Source organism: Erithacus rubecula (assembly GCF_903797595.1).
Source record: "Erithacus rubecula genome assembly, chromosome: 21".
NCBI lineage: Eukaryota > Metazoa > Chordata > Aves > Passeriformes > Muscicapidae > Erithacus > Erithacus rubecula.
Window position 1 is genome coordinate 1,273,353 of NC_136673.1, and position 24,520 is coordinate 1,297,872.

A 24,520-nucleotide genomic window follows, 5' to 3' on the forward strand; every position below is an offset into this window, starting at 1 on the left:
ATACTTGTTCCTGCCTGAGACTCCGGCCTGTGCCCATGGGGACGGCTCCCCTCTGCACGGGGCTTTCCGAGACGGGCAGTACTGCTCCTCATCTGGCCTGAATATCAGCGGATATCCTGGGCTCGGGATCAAGCTGGTGCCGAGGTTTGGCCCCGTCAGTCCCGGCCCGGCCCCGCTGGTCAGTGTCACTCCAGGACGCTCTTCAGCCGCTAAACGCGGCGGGGTGGCTCAGGAGGCCTGAGGGGAGAGCGGCCAGTCCTGGATCTCCGTGAGGAGAACGGGGCCTGAACCGCCGCGGGGTTCCCGTCTGGATCTCCGTGAGGAGAACGGGCCCGAACCGCCGCGGGGTTCCCGCCTGGATCTCCGTGAGGAGAACGGGGCCGAACCGCCGCGGGGTTCCCGCCTGGATCTCCGTGAGGAGAACGGGGCCGAACCGCCGCGGGGTTCCCGCCTGGATCTCCGTGAGGAGAACGGGGCCACTCCGCGTTGCCATCGCCGACCCCCGGCGCTCCCGGCCGCAGTCACAGAGACACAGGATAAGTCGGGTAGGAAGGGACCTTTTGGGGCATCTGGTGCAACCTCCCTGTGCAGTCACGAGAGCACACGGTACAGGATTGTGTCCTGACGGTTCTGGAATATTTCCCGTGAGGGAAACTCCACACCCTCTCGGGACAGTATTTTCCTGTGCTCCGTCACTCGCACAGTGAAGCAATTCTCCCTCGTGTTCGGGTAGAACTGGCTGTGCATCAGTTTCTGCCCGTTGCCTGCTTTCCGGTGGCTCGGCACCACGAGCAGAGGCCGCTGCTTTCCCCGACGGCTCCCCCAGACAGGCACGCACCGCCCGCCCCGGTCCCCGCCGCACTACAGCTCCCGGCAGCCCCCGCGCCGTGACTCGGCCGGGGCGCCGCGGCGCGGGCCGGGATGGAGTGAGGGGCGAGCGCTGGACAGAGCGCGGCCCTGCGGCCCCCGCCCGTGTCTCGCTCCGCCCCGGGTCTATGCGGCCCCCCGGAGACCATGGGATCCAGGATCAAGTGAGTGCCCTCCGCAGCTCTCCAGCCCCGCTTCAGGCCCTCGGGAGAGCGAGAAGGGGACTGACTTCCCCGCCCTCCCTCCGCTCCGTGTGAGGCCGCGCGGGCGGGACCCCGGCCGAGCCCGCGGGCCTCGGGTTGGGCGAGAAGAAGAGGGAGAAGGACGGGGAGAAAGCGTCCCCTGCCCCGCGGGCCGGGGCGACGGGCAGGACGGGCCGTCCGACCCCAGCTGCGGGCGGGACCCCGGCGGGACCCTCCGGCCCTGCCCAGGAGAGGGGCGAGAGCCGACCCTGCCTCACAGCGGCCGCTGCCCCTCCCGCTCGCAGGGCAGGCGGGACGGCAGTGCAGTGTTATCGTGCAGGCCTGAGGGAGGGCGGGGGTGCTGTCTTGGGAACATCTTCGTTGCCAGCACAGCCGACGCCTGTTCGGGGTGTGGAGGGGTCCAAGGAGTGCAAATTTCTTTGCCCAGGTTAGAGTGTGCTGACGGAAGGACTACAGTCTGGCTAGGAGATAGCCAAAATGCATTAGCAAAGGGGTTTGGGGGAAGGAGTAGAGTGATGCGAGTGATTGATGTGCTGGGCCTGTACATCCATGCTTTCAATATTTGAGTTTTTTAAAATTTTCATAAAATTGGTAGTTGATTTATTGGTAAACCTTATTGATATGCTTGGTATAGTCACATTAAAAGTCTTACTTCGTTCATATGCTATTCCAGGAGAATTCAGTTTCTTGGACACAGGCAGAGGTGTAATAAAGCTGTTGCCAAGCAGGAGTGCTGACATCTCTGTATGTGAAAGGGTTATGAGTGGAGAGACCCTGATAGATCCTGTTTTATTCAGCAGTTTCGGCAGCTGCTGTTGAGCATTTTTTACCTTTAACACAGTGTTCTTCAGGATTACATTGGGCTTTAACTTTTCACTTCTTCCGTTTAACTTGAATACAAGACTGGAGGGGACTTAGTTTGTGTGATGACACATCTTCATGTCCCCAAGCCCATAGGCTGGATAGATGAAAACATGTCTTTTCAGCCAGGCGTTTCAGGAAAATGTAAGCGGATAATGAGTGTTTGTAATGATAGCACCATGGCAATGGTTGGTTCCAGAAGGGGATGAGCCATCCTCCCTTAAGCATACTGTGGGCATGAGTTCTCAACTGTTGCTGTAGAGAAATGAAAGCCTGACAAACTGGTTAAACTCTTACAGTCAAATGCAGGTAAAATTGAAAACTGTAGGTATTTTGACAGCAGAGCAGGCTGTATCTCTAACTTGCACCTTCTGACCCTGCAGCAGTCACCCTTGCTTGGATCACTTCAAGACTATGATCCAAAATGACTTCTTATGATGACCTTATCTTAAATCTATTAAAAGATTAATGCTTACTTTAAATGCAGTTTCCTTTGTGTGCGCGCTGAATCCACAAGCTGTGTTTGCCATCTTTGGGTTTGTGATTGCAGATTGGACTTCAGTGGCTTTGAGTAGACTTTGCTAAATGAGAATGTCATCAGGCAGGTGTGATGTTCCAGCTAGCAGCCTGTGTCAGGGAGATGTAGCTGTTAGAAGTACTTAGTGCCACCAGCGCAGTTACGGACTTTTTCTGTGCCGAGTCTTTCCGTGTGAACTTGTCTTTCAAAGATAAAACCCACGTCTGTCTCAATCACCAGAGTAACAGAGGCAATAAACCCAGGTAAACATTGCTTTTCATTCTTCTTGGACTTTGTTAGAAGGCATTTTGTCCACTGAGTGGTTAAGCAACTTTGCCTTGAACAACACTTAATAAACTGCTTTTTTCTTCTTTGGACAGAACGCTGTGCTTGAATAGTGTAAGGACAAAATTTTGAAACAGTCTTAGAATATATAGAGTGAGAGAGCCTGTCTGAGTAAGAGGCTTTTCTGGTCTGCCTTTCTGAGCTGGGTGTTTAATCCAGCAAAGACTAATGTTGGTAAGTAACTTCCTTATTGGGGCAGGTTGGAAGTGTGAATGAGAGAAGTGTTTGGTAGCTGGGTAGGGTGAGGCACATCTCCTTTAGAGGGGTGCCAGCATGTGCTGGAGCCCCAGTAAATATCCAGAAGTCAGATCACTTGCTTCTTGCAGTAGATTGATAACTATGAGGGATAACTGCTTGGCACAGGATCCCTTGCACACACTGTGATAGACTCTGCATGAAACCTGGGCAGATCTGTCAGATTTCTTTCTGATGGGTGTGTAATAATGAGTCATTTGAGTGAAGGATTGCTTAGAGAAAAGTATCAGTAGCTGCATCAGACTGAAGTGAAAGAAATCAAGGAGTTGCCAGCAGTCCTGTAAGCTTTTGGCTTCTGTATAGCTGCAGGCAAAAAAAAAAGCTAAATTGACTGTTGGGTTACAGTGCTGGGTTAATCCTCTGTTCGAACGTGCCACACTCGGTGCCAGCCAGGTGAGGTAGGACAGGAGCCTTGTTAATGTGCTGCTGTCACTGCCTGGGAGCCTCTGTACTCCATGGTGCAAGACAGGAAGGATTTCTTATTTATTCATCATAATAATGTGTCGATATCACAGCAGAATGGCATTGCACTGTAAAAACAGTTGGCATGTCCCTTTCCAGAGGTGGTTGCATTTCACTGGTGACACAATGGATGGGAAAACTTTCAGAGATTTAACAGAATGTTTGTTATATACTAAGATGAAATATCTACCTGGGTAACACGAGGCAAAAAAAGTTAAATATATGGAAATTAATCAAGGCTTCAGTTGTAGTTTCTGAATTGAATTAGTGATTACAGTTTCTGCTCTTAATTTATTTTCTGCAAGAGTTGAGCAACTAAATCTTGTTACAAGACAACTAATTACCAGGCAATGTCAGACTCCTCTCTTATGTGTCAGTTCTTAAGCAGAATGATACTTTCTGTCATAAGTGCTACTGCATTTTCCTATCTGTACAAAAAATGCTGCTGACAGAATTGAAATAGGCTGTAGATATGTAAAGTATGTACTTCCAGCCATGCAGCTTCGGAGAAGGGCTTGATTTAATTTAATTCTGAATAAATCTCTTACAGTTTGGTAAACTACAATATCTGGTCATAAAAGGTACATAAGTATCTTATTTGAAATATCTTATTTCAGTGTAAAATTGAATTTCATATTGATTATTGTGAGACAGATGTTATTTCTACATCAGAGGTTTGAAGTAATTCATATAACTAGCATTTATCACAGAAGTATTATTTTCTCATACTGCTCCTTCCTAAGTTTGTGTTTACAAAGAAGTATTGCATTTCCATCTGAAATTACCTAGTTCTCCAATAAATGAGGTACTATGTATTTTTGTACCTCTGTGTCCTATGTTTGTTTTTTAATTGCATGTTACTGTTCACTTGATAAATGACCATGGGTCTGTAAGTGATTTTTGGGAGGAGGGCAGACTTGGTGAGTGTGTTCAAGGCTCTTGTGCTGTGGAGGTTGCAGGGCTTGGGGTTTCTGTGTGATGCACAGGTGACACTGGGCTACAGAATACATTTTTCTGATGGTGTTTATGCTGTATTTGCAAACTGTATGAAGTCTTATGGTGACTTGTTTCCTTAATGCCTCTGAAAAGTTATAAAATATTCACAATCCAACAAGGACTTCATTCTCATACTGAGGTGTTGGTTGTTGAATGCAGCCTTTAATACCGAGTTTCTCACTTGGGAAGGCTGCTTTAATTTCACTGTTCATAGAAATAAATGGACGTTTGTCATGGAAAATTAAAATACAAAATGTGATGTCTTTTTGTCTGAAAGTTTTGGAATATAGTCTGTGCTCCTGCCAGCTGTGTTACAGCTTTCACTTAAGAATTTGAACATGGGTTCTAACATAATACTAAAAAGGTGTTTGTTGTTTTAACCATTAGCCGTAAAAATATAAAGTTTATAAACTTTTATTTAAGGAAACAGGGTGCTAAAAATAAAGACACAAACAAGGAGGGTATGATAAGGCTGCCCAGCAATGTGTATGAAAGGAAAAATGCATTTCTGGTGCTCTGTGGGGGTCGTTCCATCCTCACCCTGTGCTGTGACTGTGGAATGGAGCTGAACCCCAGTATCAGCAGCAACTTGAGTAGTGCCACGAGGATTATGCAAGTTTGGTTTATATTGCACAATAATAGCTGACTTTGGATTTCTCATAACTCATGAGTGTAGTTTTCTGAAAAAACAGCTACTTAAGACAAACCAGTTGGGAGCTGGTGGCAAATTAAATTACCATTAATTGAGTTGTGAACCATTGTTGCTCCTGAGAGGTGCTCTGTAAAACTGAGGAGTGTGATCCTGTGCTACTGCAAGCAATGGTAGCTTTTCTGTCAGTTTAAATAGGTGTGGGCTTTGGCTTAGAGCCACTTGAGTTAGGCTAAGTGGGCCTGTGGCATGGTTAGAAATGTTTTCCTTAATCCTTCTGGTGTTAAAGTAGGATTAAAAATAATAGAAATTCTCTGAAGAGTTAAGCTGTACTCCTTGACATGCTTATATATTTGGTCTGAAATATTGAGTAAGATGAGTTTAATTTTTAAAATTACCATTCAGTTTGGAATTCTAGCATCTATATTTATGGGGTTTGTCATTATTTTTGTCCTTAGCTGTAAGGAAGTTACAAAATTCACAAGTAAATTACACCACAGCAGTTTTCTAATGTTAGTTTGCATTAACACATAGGAGACAATATTATCACTATACAAGCAGCCAGAAATTTGGAACAGTAATTATGCAATTTTGATTCTTGATTTTAACCAGAAAGTCTAAGAATAAAGTGTCATGTGTTCAGACCTGCAAAATCCTTATTTCAGGATTAGAGTCTCTTTGATCTCATAAATATCTGGAGTACCTAAAATTGTTAGTCAGGAATTAACTCAAAATATTCTTTCTTATATAATCACCTGCTGCCTTTACATGCTCATTAGGAGATGTAATTCCAGAGCATCACTTAAAGGGTTAAATTAGTAAGAACTGAAAATATACACTGAATGGTTTGTTTGTTTGTTTTGAAGTAATATCATTAACTTTTTACTTTTCCTACTGGTATATTTATAACTCTTGAGCAAAGTAAATCTCATTCCTCAAGCATCATTTACATCTTGTAGCTCAATTTGCTGTGGTTTTTGACTGTCACACTTATTTCCATGCATCTGGCAAATTTCTGGATTTAAGTCTCTGGAGTCTCATGAGACCAAACCTTGTGCATTTGTAATGTTCTCCAGCATGGCCTTTTTTTGACAAAGAGTTAGAAATATTTTGATGGGTATTAAAAAGGGGTGCTGTCTTCATCCTAAATACAGCCTCTTAAGTTTTTCAGTAGTGTGTGCAGAAAGTGATTTTGCCTCCTCTTGACTGCAGACACTTTTTTTTTTTCTCTTTTCCTGGGCAAAGAGATGTCATGAAGTTGAACTCAAGGGTCACAGTGATGAAAATGTGAGTCTGGGTCTGGTTGTTCAGTGTTGGACAATGTGATTTTTCAGTTTGGTGAAAAGTTTCCGAAACATTTTTTCCCTGAAAAAATCTCTGTATTTATCACTTGACAAAGGTCTGATGAGAAATCATCCAGGGCTGTAAACCAAGAAATGGAGATTCTCTAGTTGTCATTGTACTGTGTGCATGCTGCTGAGAACCCTTTCTGAATGCCTCATTGCACTTAAACCAAATTCTCAGAGTGCTAAATACCTTCCTTCTGTTTCAGACAAAATCCAGAAACTACCTTTGAGGTGTATGCAGAAGTGACCCACTCAGGAATCAGCTGCATTGGGAAAGGTACTGTTCTGCATGCAGTTCTACCTACTTATTGGCTAAAACTATTCTTAAGAACAATATATTGTGAGATAAATAAGTATATTTAAAATTATGCTGTTTTAGCTTTTAAAATACCTCCATTTCTGGTTCTGTGGAATCTTTTACAGTTAGACTAAAAGTGAGAAATTTATGTTTCTGTACCTGATTGTGAATAGTTTTCAGGTTTCTTTGACTGTTTTGTCTCATTTTGTCTTTTAAAACAGAAATAATTCTTCTCTTGATTAGGTTGAAACAGTAAGTGCTTTTTCAGATTGGTATTTGCTGCTCATGTGAAAAAGGATAGTTTTAAACCAAAAAATACTCTTAAAACATAATTTGGAAAATTGTTTTTACTTCCTCTTTCTTACTTGTCTACAAAAGTATTTTTATCTGCTCCCAGAATTCTCGTTTTGATCAAATGATTTTATCTGGAAATTAGGCATAGGTGCAGCTTATGATTTGGTTAACTGTTTTTACCATTGTTATCAAATCATTATTACACAAGTATTTTTCTGTAATATTATTTTTGGTAAGTATTCCTGTGTTTATGGTAGAGAAATACCGTAACTGCTGAAACTAACATGGAAATACACTTGGGAATTTTTGATTGCACTTTGATCTCACCCCAGGAATTTGAACAAATAAGCAGGAAAAGCAAAGGTTGAAATTCCTAATGCCAAAATTTAGTTCAAGAGACTGTTATGAGAATTCAGTCTCTAGAATGGTATAAAAAGGAAGCTTGTCAAAATTAAATAATTATGATTAGTCAGCATACACTGAAGTAGCATTTCTTTTGTCTTTTATTGAACAATCGTGTGCATTGTAGATATGGTGTAATGAACCAATAGAAAAGATTTTTGTATTTTATTGACTGGAAAGCCACTTACCTCCTTTTATATCTGTATTTGTTACAGTCTGAAACTCAAATAGCTGCAACTCCTTCCTTCCCTGCCAAAGCCTCCTAGGAGTTGTAACTGGAATACAGTTGTGGTTTGTCCTACTGCTCTGTGCCATCACAACTATTTGATGTAACTGCAGGAGCCCTTTTAATAACTGGTCTTTGTTTCTGCACATCTGACCTGGATTCTAGTGCCAGAAAATCTGAACAAATTTGACCATAAACATTACATTGTACAGTACTAGTGTCTGGGTATAATCTTCTCTTTGAAGTTTGTTTGCATCCCCCTGGAGGGATTAATTCCCTGCTGTGGGAAGGTGGGTTAAAAAGCACGGAAACTACTTTACAGGTTTTTAATTGGAGAATTTAGTATACATTTTGTTCTATAAACCAACTGATTCTGTGGGAGTTTCACTTAGTTGTGTTTTTAGGTTTGTTGTATGCACTTGTAGGTGCAAAATCTTCAGAAATTCTTTTTAGGGAGTAAAAAAGTTTTAATAATTGATTTTACTAGTCATATATTTTGAAGTTACTCTCTCTGAAGAATTTTTAAAGAGATTTTTCCTAACCAATTTTTTTTTTTATTCTTAAGAGATATACTTTATTCTCAGACGCTTTAGATTTGTGTGTACCCAAATATTTTGTCCTCCTGTTCTGAATGAAGGTTTTTTGGCTCTCTGTTGTATTTAGCAGTTGTACTGTATCCCAGGCAAATCATCATTCCAGAAATACACACCTAGAAACCTCCATGTAGTCTGTGTCCATTTTTTTGCTGTCTGTTCCATGCCAAAACCCTAAGAATATAGATTAACTTCTCTTTTTTTGCAGTCAGGGAATGTATGTTACATGGCAAGGAGCAGCTATTGTTGGGAAAAGTAAAATGCATACAAGTTGTATAAGAAGCAAATTATCAGGCAGGTTTAAAACTTTTTCTTGCCATTTAATTGATCCCAAAATTAACTAATGCAGTTGTTTTTGAAGTTTATGTCTAATATAATAGTGCTATTGATAATTAAAATGCTCTTAATTCTGATATCAATCTTCTGACTTGGCCTTGAGGAGAAACAATTTGCCCAAAGCTGTAACTGTCCTAGTGTGGGGGATTGTCTGGTTTGTGGGATGGTAAAACTTGCCTCTATTTTGTTATTCCAAAATTTGTGTAGCTGTCATGGATTAACCCAGGCTGGGAGCTCAGCCCCACACAGCCACCCTCTCCCCCAGCCCTGCTGGGATGGGAGAGCAAATTGGAAGAGGACAAGTAAGAAAGTAGCAAAGGATGTTTGCCTTGTGACTGTGAAGTATCAACTGGAATTTTAAGCTTTAATGTATTTCAAAGTTCATAGTCAACTGCAGAAGGGAAAAATCTGTTCTGGATTCCACAAAAGACACCAATAAACCAGACCAAGTCCAATGGAGGGCTGCAAAGATGGTGAGTGTGCTGAAGCCCTGCAGTGTGAGGAGACAGGAGTGCTGGGCTGGTGCAGCCTGGAGGAGGCTGCAGGGGTGCTGAGCAGCAGCCTTGCATGGAGAATCCATCAGGGAGAGGGATCCAGGCTGCCCAGGGGGGCGTGCCAGGAGGATGGGGTGCACTGACAGGCTGCATCAGGAGAACCTGAGGGAATATGGGGAGCCTGTTCACATGAGGAGTCAAGTGTTACACCAAGACACTCAGGAGATGTTGTGCATCTCCATCCTTGGAGGTTTTCAAGACTGAACTGCTTCAAAACCATGAAGAACCTGGTCTGACCTCACACCTGCTCAGGATCAAGCTTCAGGATCATCTGGGGAATATTTTGTACACTTAAAGTACGAAGAGAAAAATTTCATTGAAACCAAAGAAGTTAAAAAAGCAAACATTGTTTTATTCCAGTCCGGGCAGAGCTTTGCCAAACCACAGTGAAATGTGTGAATTGAGAGTGGAAATGATCACTGGATCAGCTTGCTGTACTCTCACTGTCCTTTCCCCTCAAGATTGTTTAGAAATAATGATCATCTGTGCTCAGCACTGTGTATTTTTGGCACATTAAGTCTTTGGTACTTTATACAATTCCAGCATTCTGTTATATTTAAAGGTGGATTTTGTGCTTTTCTTTGTTGAATTCGTAGGTCTTACTTGGAAACATACAGGTTTTTCTTAAGTAAATGTGATGTCTCATTTTTGAGTACTGTGGAGCAGGATAGCTGCCACTCTGACTGGCTGGCTGCATGAAGATGAATATTTTTCATTAAAATCTCTTTCCTTAGGAAAAGACAACACCATTTTTTTGCCTAATGTTTGATGTTCCAAGGGAAGCTGAGAATTTCCCTTTCTGAGAAGACACTTATTTTCCTTCTTTTATTACCTGTAAAAGCTTTTCTTGTTGTCCTTGGCCAGATTTACTTCTGGCAGGGCTTTAGCTTTCCTAACCTGATGCCTGGCTGTTCAAGCAGTTCCTCTGCATTCCTTCCAGGCCATGTTTCCCTGCTTCCACCCTCTGGAAGTTGCTTGTTTGTGTTGAGTTTGTCCAGGAGCTCCTTATTCACCTTAGAGGCCTCTTCTCCCCTGATTTCCTCTTTGTAGGGATGCATTGCTCCAGGGCCTGGAGCCTTCTCACCAAAAGTGAGAAGCTGCAAACTAGAATAGAAAGAACAGAGTCTGTGTTTTTACAGTGGCTGTACATGGAATTTATCTAGTGAGAAATCTGTGTTGTGTGTGTCAGGTGTAAGTATATCAAGCATAGGAACTTTGCAAGTCTAATGCTTCTCACCAGCTCCCACACAATTACTTTCAGAAAAAGAGGGGAAAATAGCCACAGTTTTATTGTAAAAATGGAATATTTTAGGGAAAATATAGGCTCAAAGTAACACCAATAAGTTTTGTGTCTCTGGTGCATGGTCTCTCATGCATTGGAATTGTTTTATGATGTGGATAATTGTGAGCTTTTCATGAAATACTGCTATTTTACTGAATTTTTTTCCTGTCTTTAATCTTTGTGTAAAGGAAGGAAAAAAGCATTTTGTAAGATTATGATTTTTTGTATTTGTCATGGCATTTCATAATACTGAAACTTCACAGAAGCTGAGGTGGTAAATTACAAAGAACTTGTATTGTTTCTTTTACAGAAGATAACTGCTTAAGTTCACTTAAGCACTCCTAGATATCCAGTTCTATGCTATTGACACATTGTAGAGAAGTACATTGCAGCTGTGTCCTGTGTTTTTAATCTCAGACAGAAGATTGTTTTGTGTGGGTTTTTTGAGATGCAGAAGTAGAAAGAATCTCCTAGCAAATTTTGTTTAAATACATTTATAAAGAAAGTGAAAGCTTACTACTTGTGAAATTTTTCTTTTAACTTTCAAAGCACTTTATGATCTTAAAACTGCTGCAGATCATTCATCAAAAATAGGATGTGACAAATTTAAGGCTGTTGCTGGACCTTAGCCAAAGAGTCTCTCTTGTTAGAAAGGGCTGTGAGGGGAATTGTAGTCTGACTGTCAAACTGTTCATATAGCAAAAGAGAATTTGTTAGTCTAAAGTAACCGATCAAAATAGTCTCTGAAGTAAGAGCATTTGAAAGTAAATGCTCACAAGAGTAAAACACCCCCTACACCCCTGTCTGGGAGGACGTACCATGCTTTTGTGTGGGGTTTTTGTGTTCTTGCCAAAGCAGACATTATAAAAGTATGTCAAATCTGTAGCTTTACCATGTAGTGTGCCAAAAGGCCTTTCTCTCCAAGGACCTCATCTTTCATCTTTTTGTGAGTGTAGCATAAATTCTTGCTGTGTGTTCAAGGAAAAAGCTAAAATGGTTTAGTACAGCTAAAGGATTTCTTTCTGAGTGTTTTTTTTTTAAAACCATGGTAAGTTAGAAGCCTAAATGCGACCGCATGGACAAAGTGTAAGTATGTTAGAGTTTAACAAATGTTCACTGGATTAGGAAAGGAAATGTAGTTTATGCTACTTCTTTTATGACAGAATTTAAAAGGTCTTGCTGTAAGACTCTCCATGTGCTTTCTTTTCTCGAAAACATACCGCTAGGTTGAAAAGGGAGATGAATCTTAGAAGGAAACTATTAACTCTGAGGTAGTTTATCATTGTTGGAGTGCAAGGATGAAATTTGCATTTGAATTGGCTCCTAGAGTAGCATGTACTACTAATCTTGTTCCTACTAGAAGCTTGTGAGTAGTTTAAGTACTTCCTTCTTTACTTTTCATGTTCTAGCCTTGGGTTGTAATAGTTCTTTCCCTCCCTCCCCCATTCCCAGTAGATCACAAATGCATAACTTAAACTAATCGAAGTCCTTAACTCTTCTGAGAGAAGTCACGATGTACTTGTTCCTTAATATTATTCTTCAGTTGTTACTGTGGTTTCTGTGGTAGAACTTTCACAGGTAGAGAGAACTAGCAGCTTTCTGTCTGTCTGACACACTGCTGCTCCTTCCCATTATCTTTTGGCATAGGTTATAATGTTACACAGCAGAGCTGTGCCTCCTGTACTGATGAAGGATTTTCTTGAACATAAGCAAAGTTACTGGACTAGGATTGAGTTGGTCATTCAAAAGTTTGTGGACTTCACCCATGCACCTCTCAGAGCAGTCTTTATTTTTTTAACATGAAAGCATTTTATTGGTTCCAGTCTGCTCATGCTGTATTGAGAAATAGATAAAATGCTGAAGGTTTAGAAATACCAAAGGAAGTGAAGAATTCGGGTCTCTTTCCATGAACTAAGGGCCCTGTGTTGAAGGGGCTGGAATTCCCATATCACAAGTTTACTATCCCATCTTTGCAGTGTTGTGTTGCTACACCGAACTTCCTAAAGCAGGATTGGAAAAGTAACCAAACCTAAGTAGGTAGGTGGTATTTGGGAATTCTAATTCTCCTAAGCTGCTGCTTTGTTTTTCTGTTTCCATTTGATTGCTTTGCTTCTAAGTACAAACAAGGTGGAAGATTTTAACAAAGAGCTTGCTGGGGACTGCAGTGTCTGGTAAGTCAGTAGCACTGTTTGAGCTGTTTTCTGTGAAAACAGTTCACAGTTTGGTTTTTACAGTATAAATTAAATACAGAACTCAATTTGAAGAGAAACTCACCTAATGAAAAAAATACTAGAATCTAATTTTGCAGGTCGTCATGCATTTTATCTAACACATTTTTAGATGTGTTCTTATCTGATACTGCTAGATTTAATAAACCCCCAAACCAGTAATATCAAATCTGAGTGTTTCTCTGTTGCTGTGAGCTATTTTGTGGGAAGAGAGCTCTTTGGCCTTTTTGCTCCATGCTTTAACTACTTCTGTCTACAGTCTTTCCTATTTCACAAGTATTTACTAATCTGCAGTATATTGCTATGCTGGCACTGTTTAACTAGACAGAAAAATTCAGCACAGAAAGTCTTACTCACAAGACTTTAAACTCTTTTGTTGATTTATATTTTTTTAAAGGAGCTTGACATCTTCATCAAGTTCACAGTGGGCCTGCTTTGTTTGCTTTCTCTTGAATGCTTGATAAGATTTTTCTTCTATTGTTTTGTGCAGCAAGGACAGAACTTGCCATGGCTGAGGTGGTTTTTTTGTAAATCCACAATATGGTCATTGTCTGCTGCTGAATAATTGTGACTGCTTTTTGTACAACCAGAACTAAGGCTTTGGCTGTGAACAGATTCCTTCTTAGCGTGAAAAGAGACTAATCCATGTAAATACAGCCCCAAAATAAAGCTTTACAGAAAAAGGGAAAGGCTGCTAAGCAGGAGGGCAGAGGTCAGCAATTTAACCTTTAACCTAACAAATAAGAAGCATGAAAGTTCCCGAATTGGTTTACAAAGGCAAGCTCCTGTGATCTGTCAGTTTTTCTTTTCATGATAGAGTTGGGTGAGAAAACTGACTGACAGCTAGTGCCTTTTTAACTGCAGGTTGGAATTAACTACTAAACTGAAACTTTCTTAGGGAGGGTTTTTCTAGTGATTCTAACAAATTATTTTCATTCACTAGCTATACTTATTTTCTTGAATTTATAGATGAATTTGAGTGGTTGTTCCTTTTACACTCTTTAGAGACTCGATTTAGATACCTAATACTACTGAGACATTTAAGATTTCAGCATTTGAAGCATTTAAGAGTTCGGTGAAGCACTTGTTGCAATTAACTCTCTCTTACTGTGCTGCTTCAAGAGTAGGGTTGCTATGCCAGTAGCTGCAGAGAGATTGTACTTTGAACAGAGTCCAAACGTTGATGTTAAAGGGGTGTGTGTGTGTGTGTGACTTTATTTAAGGGAGTAGTTTTAACTTTAGTAGTTTCTCAGTTTATAAGCATTCCCAAGGTGGTTTGTTTTTTGGTTGTTCTCAATCACAACAGGTAATCTTATTAATGAGTGTTAACTTCTGCTTAGTGCATCTGCAATCAGCAGTTAAGCTAGATACCGACACTGCTGGAAAGAACTTCTAATTCGAGTGTCATTCAGGTGAAAAAGAAACAAAGTAGTAATGATTTTAAAGGAGGCTCCGTGTAGATTAAGAACAGCGACTTCCAGAGGCTCCTTTCCCTGAAGTTGACACGGTCCCATAAGTGACTGACTGGTCCATCCACAGTTGGCTGATGCTTCCTATGAGTGTTTCAATAGAAATCCTGGAATTTAGAATTTGTGTCGGTGTTTTGTCTGTTGCTGTGTAGGTTGTAGTTGTAGCAGAGCACTACAAAGTGCTTTAGAGCACTTAACAGAGCTCTGCTTCAAATGCAGGGCTCAGATGAAGCAAGTTTGGGGAGGTAAAAGATGAACTAGATCTATTTTTATTGCTGGTTCTTTTTGTTATGGGGAGTTCCTTGCAAGAAGAAAATGTAAACTGGAATTCAAAAAGAGGTCTGTCAGAGTGCCCAAGGCAGCACTGGGCTGCCTGCCTTTGGTGTGGTGTTTTTTGTTGTGAACAAAAAGTGACATTAGGTTTTCCTGTGGTTTTTTGTTGGTTTTGTTTTGTGTTGATTTTTTGGTTTGTTTGCAGTTTGGGTGTTAGGTTTTTTATAAATTGAAATGGAGTTTGAAATAGATGATTTGAGGTTAGATCATTATCAAGTAAGTGTAAAATTAATGCAAGACTACTGTTTTACTTCAGCAGCAGTTGTCAAAACCCAGGATCAAATCTAAACAAATCCTAAACTCCACCTTCTGGGCTAGTAGAGACAATTTGCATTTTGGTCCTTCTGGGGCTAGCAAGTTTTGGTAAACCATTTTCCAAAATTCCAGATGCTGACAGATTTTTGACTCCTGGGAAGTTGATCTTTATGTCTTTTTTTAAGATGAAAGCAGCTTTTTATATACTTTTTAATGTTACTTATTTCATGGAAGCGTGAGATAGAAACCAAGGAAATTGAACTTCCATATTGAGGATGGTAACCTTGGATAGAGGGATGGGAAGAGACAACTGATACTGATAATCTGTTGTCTGGAATGGGTTATAGTCTGGAAAGTTTTTTCTGAACACTTTCCTGACTGGAATTTCCACTGTTAGAATTTGTGCTGGAATTTTAAGCGGTGGTGAAGGAAATTAGACTCACAACTCCCATTGCATTCTACAGGTGTTAACTCAATCCCATATTTGGTTCCTTTGAAGAACCATTTACTTTGAAACTACATAGTTATGAATATAAATAGTGGTAACATGACCTCTTCATGAATTGATCCTTGCATTGTTACACTCCTTAAGTAAATGACTTTAATTCCTGTCTGTAAGATACTTTGGAGATCCTTGAGATCTATTCCAGAGATTCTAAAACCAGATTGCCACTTTGTGGAGAAACACCTATCAAAAATCCTAAATGCAGGCTCAAGCCAAGTGTGAAAATGTGAAGGCAGAATGGCTGATTGAGCAGCACAGTGTGGGCTGAGGCTGGGTCAGGTGTGCCTTGGCTCAGTGGTATTTCAGTGCTGTGCTGTGTGTGTGAGTCTGGCTTTCAGGGGGGCAGACAAGCAGGAAGGGTCCCAGGAGGGAGGAGCAGCTCTGGGGGAGCAGAAGCTGCTCATGCTGTGGCAGTGGCTGTACCTCTATAGCACAGAGCTGCTCGGTGGGCAAGGGCTGAGCAAACCCTAATAACACATGGCAGAGGGAAGGTCAAGTGCAAAACCCAACCCCAAAACACAGCACCCAAAACTTCCCTTCAGATAGCTATGGGGTTTTCTGCTGGAGTTGTGCTTCACTTGCACCTAAAGTAGTTTCTGGTTATTTATAGTCTGATATTTGTCTGTTGGTCATTGACTCAGTTTAATTTGAGGAGTTTATCAAACATGTAAAAAAGATTCATTAGGGTAAATGACCCTCTCCTAAAGCTGTAACTTCTGTCCACAAATGCATTAACATTCATACTTGTCTTTTATGTTTGCCACAAAATAATATATTGATCTCATTCCATTTGATCTAGAGGTTATCCTGGCACACAGAGAAGTATTATAAATATGCTTATTTTGCTTCATTGTGATTAAATCCCTTCTACACTAAAGATCAGGTTATATTTGCCTTGTGTATTTGTGGATTAAGGCCTTCTGTTTGTGATGATCTATCATCTTTTCTTTGTACACAGTAATGGTAAAAATTGGTTTTAATTTGTGTTTGGGAAATTTACTTGTAAGTTATTTGCTAAAAATATCTACCAGTACAGTATGTCAGATTGCATCAATATTGTGTAATTTAAGATACCACTTTAAGGTATTTCCTGCTGGAAAGAATTAGTATGTTAAAACAGAAGTGTGCAGCTTTGTGTGTACCTTGGCAGTGTTTATAAACAAGAATAGATGTCGTGAGTAAACAGAATTATTTAACTTGTTCAGTATTTTATTCCTTAATGAACCATAGAGGTAAAGAGCAGTAAAATCTCACAACTTGCCCTCTCTCTTGCATGGATGGCAAAAGTGTGTTTTGTTGCACTTGGAAATACTAAATGTGGCATCCAGTAATACAGTAATTCCAGCTTTTCATTTTGATGTATTTCTTGATTGCTTTGCTCTGCCCTGGCCATGGGATTCTGTCCTTCACTAAATCATCTTGAAACAATTCTGTCTCTAGACTAAATCCTTAGAATACAGTGGGTATCAATCACATGGACAATTAAAATTAAGTATTGACATGTTTTTAAAATAGTCATACATCTCAATTTTGTTTATCTCAAAGTTTTAAAAACCTAATGACCTCATTGCAGCTCAACTATAATTACCATGTTTAAACTTCTATGCATTTTTTAGTTTAAACAGCCTTTGTGTTTTTTTAAACCAAAAGAAAATTAATGAGAAGAGACAAAGAGACATCAAAGAGGTTTTCCCTCTGATTGCAGTGTTAGAAGTTTTGCCTGAAAATAGGTTACATTTCTTCTGTTTTCAGCTGAATCCTCATTAACTTTACATTTTAATGATGTCCAGAGCAAATTATACGATTATGGTAGATGCCTTAAAGGGAAGCTTAAAGGACACCTTTTTAATGTTTGTTTCTTTGTTGGTGGCAGTATTTGCACCAGTATTATAAACAGTGTTAGACTGCTGAAAGTAATTCCAAAACATATAAAAATATATTCAATTTTTGCCATATATATAGTATGAGTGTCTTAATATATAACACAAATGGAGCACCTTATGGGGACATCTTCATATTTGTAGAAGAAAAATGTAAATCAGATCCTTTGAAAGAGTTTACAAATTACTTGTGCATCTTCTATTCAGTTTTATTTATAATGATCAAGTAAAATGGAGACAGATGATTTAACGAAGTCTCAGAATTGTCCAGTTTTCTTGAACCTTCCATGGACACAATGGTTGAAACGTTAATAAAATGCCAGAGTGTATTTTTACAATGACAAAAAGTATTATTGGGGGAACTTGGTGGAATTTCAATTTATTCTGTTTAGAGGAAGCCTAATAATGGCAGTTCTGTGTTCTAATGTACCCCTCCTACTAAAAATTAAGATTTTATAATTAACTTTCTAAATGAAAAATTGTCTTATATAAAATCCAGCACCAAAACATTGTTTTCAGTTCACCTTAGACAAGGTTAACTGAAATTGGCAATAGCTGGAATGGAGTTTGGACAGTTCAGAATAAAATACATAATTTCTGACTGTAGTTCAATGGAAAGTTAGAGCAAAAGATCTTGTGAAAAGTGGGTTCTTCTGTTTCCCTGTCCTGGCACTTGGTGTCTGTGCTTTATGAATAGAACCTTTGATTTTCTTGGGCTAAACTTCAATCAATAAATTTTTGGGAGTTGGAATTAAGACAAGGGGATGAGAAGAAGTAGGAGTGTGCTGAAGTACAGGTGCAAGGTAGGACTCAAAATCCAGCTGACATAGTGAAATGTTTTCATTGGTTTGAATTCATTATTGATTATAGATGATGTGTCCTGTTGGAAGCATTTGATATGCCTGCCATGAATAATCATTGAATAAAGCAGTTGTTAGACAAAAAGAAAACTAAGTGTAGCCTTCAGTGTGAAGATGGTGTTGTTAAAGGAAATAAAGGTTGAGTGCAATTTCTAATCTTTATTTTAGAATTTCAGGGAATTTGCAATCTTTAGTTGAGATGCAGAATAAAAATACTGATTAATAAACTCAGGAAGATAACACATTACTAACTTCTAACTGACAGAAAGATGTGCATGTTATTTTTGTTTCCTTGGCAGGAAGGATTTTGTATAGAATCATATTAGCACTGAAAACATGGAATGTTCTTGCTGGTAACTTGTTCTCCAAGTATTTGCAGTGTGGCTCTTTCCAGCCCGTGATGTGTTAATGATAGTGCGAGCCTGAGGCATTCCAATCATTCATATGCCTGTCCTCCCTTTCTCATAAGGGTTTCTTTGCTCAGGGTTTTTGCCTTATTCCTTTTGCTTTGTTGTGGTCAATTCAGTCAGTATAATAGCAGAGACACTGGCTTTTTTCCCCCCTTTTTTTTCTTTAATAAAGAGTTATGTTAGAGATATACTATAACAGAGATAAGAGCTATTTATGTCCTAAGCTATTGATTTTTAATTAATGTTGCCTGGGCTCATGCATGTTGGCAGAATTGCTAACAGCTTGTGGCATTTTTTAATTCACATCTTCTTTTTTGGTATTTTGACAGTGTCATTCATATCTCATGAAAAAGTACCTCGTCAGGTTAAATGTGTTAAAACACCGAGCAAAAAAAAAAGGAGAGAATGGAACATAGGGCTGCCTAGAAACCTTGATCCATTGCCAAAGTATTTAAACAATTTAGTGTTTTGGTTTTCTAGCTCCAAGCTGCTTCTCAAATCCCTTGCTAATTAATCCAGTTAATTCTTTGTAGACTAACTGTATGCAGGGCTTTTTCTTGGGCCTCTATCTCTGAGAACCCTGTTTTGTTTGAAGCAAATCTAAGCTCTGTTATAAAGGTTGTAGTAATAACGTGAGTACTTGCAGATGTAAATACAGTGTTTTGAGCCTTTTTAAAAGGAGTTGTGTTTGTGTGGGTAACTTCTAATTTAATCTTTCATGTTTAAAAATTTAACATATATACTTGTATAAAAAGATGGGGAGAACTTCATCATTAGTTTGGTCACTGAGGAAAAGGCTGTGGAGCCTCTATGGAACAATTATGGCATTGATGTTGTAGTATTAGAGTTAGTGATATATGTTTATTTTTCAGTGAGTAAATCGTAGTTTCAATGAGTAAATTTCTGTTCTCAAAAAAAGGATGTTTTGATGTAGTGCAAATAAGAGTTTAGCAGAAGTGAGGGGTTTCAGAAATTACTTGTTGATGCTTGAAATTCTTCTGATGAGAGTGCAACAGTGCTGTGAATTCAATCCTGGAAAAAGCAGCTGCAGAGAGAGCTTAGAAACCCAATTAGAGGTGGAATGAGATAATGAGAGCAGAGCAGGTACAGCTCAAGGTGTGCTGGTATGTGCTCAGAGCCACCCCACTCTTGAGCTTCCTTCTAGTCTGTCAGATTTGTGAGAGCTGTTTCCCCCAGCATCCACTCCCAGAGTGCATGGCCAGCTGCACTCCAGCACCACCTGCATCATCAGCCTGTGGACAGAGTTTGGACAAGTGGACTCAAGTTACAGTTTTAGATTTCCTCTGGAATTGGGAGTGAAGGAGAAAGATTGTTTTCAGCAAATCTGCTGCTGAGGGTGGCCAGATTGAAACAAATCTGCAGAGCTTTGAAAAGGGCTGGAAGTTTAGTTGGGAGTTTGTGGTTTCTTAAAGCTGGGCAAGGGAAAGAAAAAGGAAATTAATGAAATTGCTGGGTTTATACACGCCAGATTTCCAGGGCTGTGACATGATTATGAAATGTTGCTGCTCAGAACTGGACTACTCCCCTCTCTCAGGAGCATTTTGATAGCTGGATGTATGCTCTCATACATCTTGGAAGTATCAAGTGTCTGAAAACATTTTTTGTGGTTAAAAATCCTTTTGATACCCTTGCCTTTTCTACAGTAGCAAAAATACTTTAAATTTTTTTAGTGAAATGATAGATTTCCTGTCTAGCTGCACTGAATATCAGCGAACTCCTCTTTACATAAACCAAATTTTTCTTCAAGCCAACAGCACTGCTTTAAATGTGCTAGACTTACTTTCCCAGAGACCTTTTTTTTGTTACAGCATTGGACACATCATAGTGAGCTTTGCTAATGGTAACAGAAAGCATTGCAGCCATGAACTAGGTCAGTCCTGCAAGTGTCAATATATCCATGGCTCTGTTGTGCTGCCTGATGCTGTCCAGTTAATGAACTTTCCTCCAGAAGAGAGAAGTCATTCTCAGCATCTGAACACACAGTGATTTTGTTTTTCATTCATCTCATGGTCATTAGCTCCATCAGATGTATTTTTCCATGTTAGGACCCCCTTCCCCTCACCCTCACTAAGTTTTGAATGATGTTCAAGAAGTCCAACTTCTGTGATCAACATTTCTGACTGCACAGAAATGTTTTGCTGGGGTGAATGTTGGATGCTTTTACTGTTCATATGAACTTTCCTCTCATTAATGCTTTAGTTGAAGGCTTTCATGAGACCTCAGTAATGCTGCAGCCTTTGGGGAGCCTGTGACCAATCTCTGTTTTTTCTGTTTTTTTAAACTGGATTCCAGCTTACTTGTTGTTACAGATTTTTACTGTTTTACCATTTTGAAAGAATGGGCAGCACTAACAGGACTGATGAGTTGAGAGTAGCATGGCTCAAGCTGAAACAAAAAGGTGAGGCCGAGTACTAAAGAGTATAAGGGCAATTGTGTAGTATCCCAATAAAATAACTATTGCTGTCTCTTATGTATGATCTTTTAATATATGAACTTGCACCCCCACAAAGCTCAGCAATGTGTTGGTGACCGTGCAAACTCTTGGTCAGTTCTGTTTCATAGCCCTGGTTTCTGGAGTTAGTGCAGTGAGGGTGAAGCTCCAAGTGTGGCTATGCTGGAAAAGCAACAACCAGAGCACCACTGTGAAATCAGCTCCCAGAAATGCTCATGAGGTTTGGCTGTCATTTGTTAATAAGGGCATGGATGGATCAGATTTATGGTGTGACAGATAAGCTGTATCTCCCTGCACATGCCCAGAAACATTTGTGGTGACATCTCCAGTGCAGGGACCAATGGAATTGAGAAGGAGGTTGTCAGCATTTCATCCTGGATGGAATGGTTTGGTTTGTTTTCAGTGCAGATCCCTGAAGCATCCTGAGCTGAGCAGGGGTGCAGCAGCAGAAGCCATGAGGCCCCAGCTGGTGGTGCAGCTCTCTTTGCTCTGAGCTGTGCTGGGGGCTCCTCTCACAGGGTGTTTGTGCAGTGGGGGACAGAGCAGTGCCTGGGAGCAGTGCTGCTCCTCTGCAGCAACACTTGGGCACTTGGAGACTATCAGTATTGGGAGTATGGAAGTGGGGTCAGACTGGGAAACGTTAGAAAGTTACATAGCTTGAGGCTTAGAAATCAGTATTCACTGTTGCATGTGTAACAAAGAAGGGTTCTCTCTGTAGTTCGGCAATTATGCAGTTGCTCAAGAGAAGGGTTGTTGTTTTTCCTTTCTTAGTACAACACTGCAAGAACTTTTGGTGTAACACTGCAAGAACTTCTGTTCCATGTCCTTTTCAGTCAGTTCAGATTAAACCTGATATGTGGCAATCCATATCACAATGAATGTATTTCTGCAGTGCTTTATGTATTTCTCTGGCAATATGTCTGAAGTTACTGTGGTTGGTGAAGTTTGGAAAGAAATTTTTAAGGAGTTAAATAATTGTAAAATGTTCTTTAAGGCCTAGAAAAGACAGGTTATTACCAAATTTAAATGGCAAACTATCATTAAAGCTAAACCCAAAAATGATAAAAATAAGGCAGCTTGAAAAATGTTTATAAAACCCAAAATATTTTCTAGTAGTGAAAAACCTGTCAGTGTGTTGGAAAATACTGTTTGTTTTCATTAGCAATTCCTTTAGGTTTTGTAATGTAGTTGATTCATTGCCATGGCCACATTGTGGTTTTGCACAAGTTCCTTTTAATGCACTATTGCTGGAAAGCAATATGAAATTAAAATGTTAATTCTGGTTTTCTTCAGAGCAACGACCAAGTTAAAAGTTATTTGGTTGACACAGGAAAGTAGAAAATGTAATGTTACATGAAAATTTGTTGTAAAATTAACTGAATAAGAATTTTTTTAAATGAAGGTGCTTAGTATGCTAATTAATACTGTTGAGTATTAATTCAGTTGGCTATAAGCTTCAGTTTTATCAAATATAACTTTTTATTTTTGCTGCTGTACAAAGTGAGCTTAGAGAAATGGTTTTGAGTGCTTGTGGTTGCCCTTCAGCAGAAGCAGTAATCTCAGGCCAGCAGGTAGGCACTCAAATCTGATATAAATGTCCTGTAAATATTAAAGAGGTGACTGTTTCTTGTAAAGCTGTCAAAGCTCTGGTTGCTTTGGTCTTAGCCTGAGAATTTGCATTCTGAAAATCTGAGTTAACAGATTTAGATAATCACCGCTTGTGTCTGGTATTGTTAAACTCTAGATGATGCACTAATTTGGATTAGTTAATTAATCAGGATTAATTTTTGCTGCGTATTAGATATATTTGATAAAGGTCTTTTTTTTTTTTCTTTCTTTATTGCTTCTGAGACTTTTAGAAAAATCTTAGTTTGTAAATCCTGCCCTGCATGGTATTGGCACTTCCAGACTGTCACATTTAAATCAGAGCCTGAAATATTAGTTAACTGGTTCTTTCATATTCCCAGGACAAGGAGGGCTTGCCAGCTGCTGTGGAAGTGGGGAGACTGTCACCAGGCAACTCCACTGTCTCAGAATATAAATACAAAGAGGCAGGAGAGAAACAAATTCAGTATTCATGACCTGAGCTCTTGAAACACATCTCTATTAAATTTATAGAGTGCCAAAAAGGTTATGAGAAAAAATACTCTGATCAAAACCAAATAAATTTAAAAAATTATTAAACCCCAAAAAAGCCTGCTTAAAGTAGGTGTTCCCATTCAACTTCTGCATTTAAACTCTTTTGTATAATTATTACAGGCAGCCTGTAAAATGTTTCAAAACACTTCATATTTCATTTTGTAAGCCAGGCTTTGTGAGTTTCTTGACCATTGAAGTAGATTTTACCTAATTATATTTTTTGCAAGTTTTAGCTGCTGTATAATTTGCTGACTAAAACTATGGGGGAAAAAAAAAATATATAATCCATTCAAAATTTGCAGTTTGCAGGACTCCTGGAGTTCAGCTTCGATTTGCAGGAATACTACATTTCTGGGTTGGTTGAAGAACAGATGGTTATCAAGAGAAATATCCCCTTAAGTGCACAGTAAAGCAAACTCAAAAGATTCATCAACCGTGCTTTAATGTGGGCTCGAGGTATCACCAAAGTCATTAACCAGTGCAGAGAAAAGATCTGAAGACCTCAAATGAAGATGGGAGAAACATGGAACAAACAGGGCTCGAAATAAGTACTTAGTCTTCTGGTTTTGATCTCTGTTATTTTAGTTTTAGCTGTATCCTCTGCATCCCCTTCTTAAAATTCTAGCTTTAGTTCTGTCAGTATCAGCAGTTTAAAAATTAATCTGGACTGAAAGCTTCCTGCTTTTCTTTGTAAAGAAATAATTCTGAGTTTGCTGATCACTGAAGACATCTTGTGCATGTTAGCAACAGACATTAGTCTGCACTGTTATACAGCTGGGTTTTGTAAAACCAGTATTGTGGTATGGATGAAACAAAAGAACTTAAGGATTTAATAGAGAGATGTTTCCCCAATTATATTTCATATTTGGAATACTCTGCTTGCACCACAACTGTTTCCCAACTTCCATTTAAAGAATTAGTAAGTTTTGATTAAGCCTGGGAATAAATAATAGCAGTTAAGGTGGAACATGTTGCCTTAGAAGAGGGTCTGACTAAATGCTCTGCACGTGGCAAGCTGGGCAGTTCAACAACTTGTTATGACACCCAATAATTGATGAGGAAAGCAATGGAGCCTCTTCTGTTTGTAAAAGGCAATGAGTGTTTTTCCTGTGTTCTTATCCAAGAAGTGAGCGTTGTTTCTGTTTATTTAACAGGATTGTTAAGTGAACCAAGACCCATTTAGGTGGAAAGTTGGTTTGTCTGCTGGAAACAGTGAAAGTCTCATATTTAACATTTATTCTGAACAGCTTAGAAAGCTGCTGCTGCTCTCATGCCTGCACTGGAAAGTTGATATGGAGGGACAGAAACCTGGAGTGGGGGGATCAGAAACCTGGAGTTGGGGGATCAGAAAGCTGGTGTGGGGGGATCAGAAAGCTGATTTGGGGGGATCAGAAAGCTGGTGTGCACCCCAGGCGTGCAGATGTAACTCTGGCAACCTGTGCCAGTTCTTCTGTTGTTAGAGCTGTTACTGCTCTACATCTC

The 24,520-nt window shown here is 39.8% G+C and overlaps 1 protein-coding gene across 3 annotated transcripts in view; it reads left to right on the forward strand.

Annotated features, from left to right (window-relative positions):
* The first annotated feature begins 872 nt into the window (after positions 1-872).
* DENND1A (DENN domain containing 1A) overlaps positions 873-24,520 on the forward strand; it is a 137,064-nt gene continuing 113,416 nt past the window's right edge. For all 3 annotated transcript variants that reach the window (XR_013776603.1, XM_079324425.1, XM_079324426.1), the window contains exons 1-2: positions 873-1,031; positions 6,708-6,778. Coding sequence is in view for 2 of the 3 variants with exons in the window: in XM_079324425.1 (XP_079180551.1) it covers positions 1,015-1,031; positions 6,708-6,778 (88 nt within the window). In the remaining variant the exon portion in view is untranslated. The remainder of the gene's footprint in view (positions 1,032-6,707; positions 6,779-24,520) is intronic.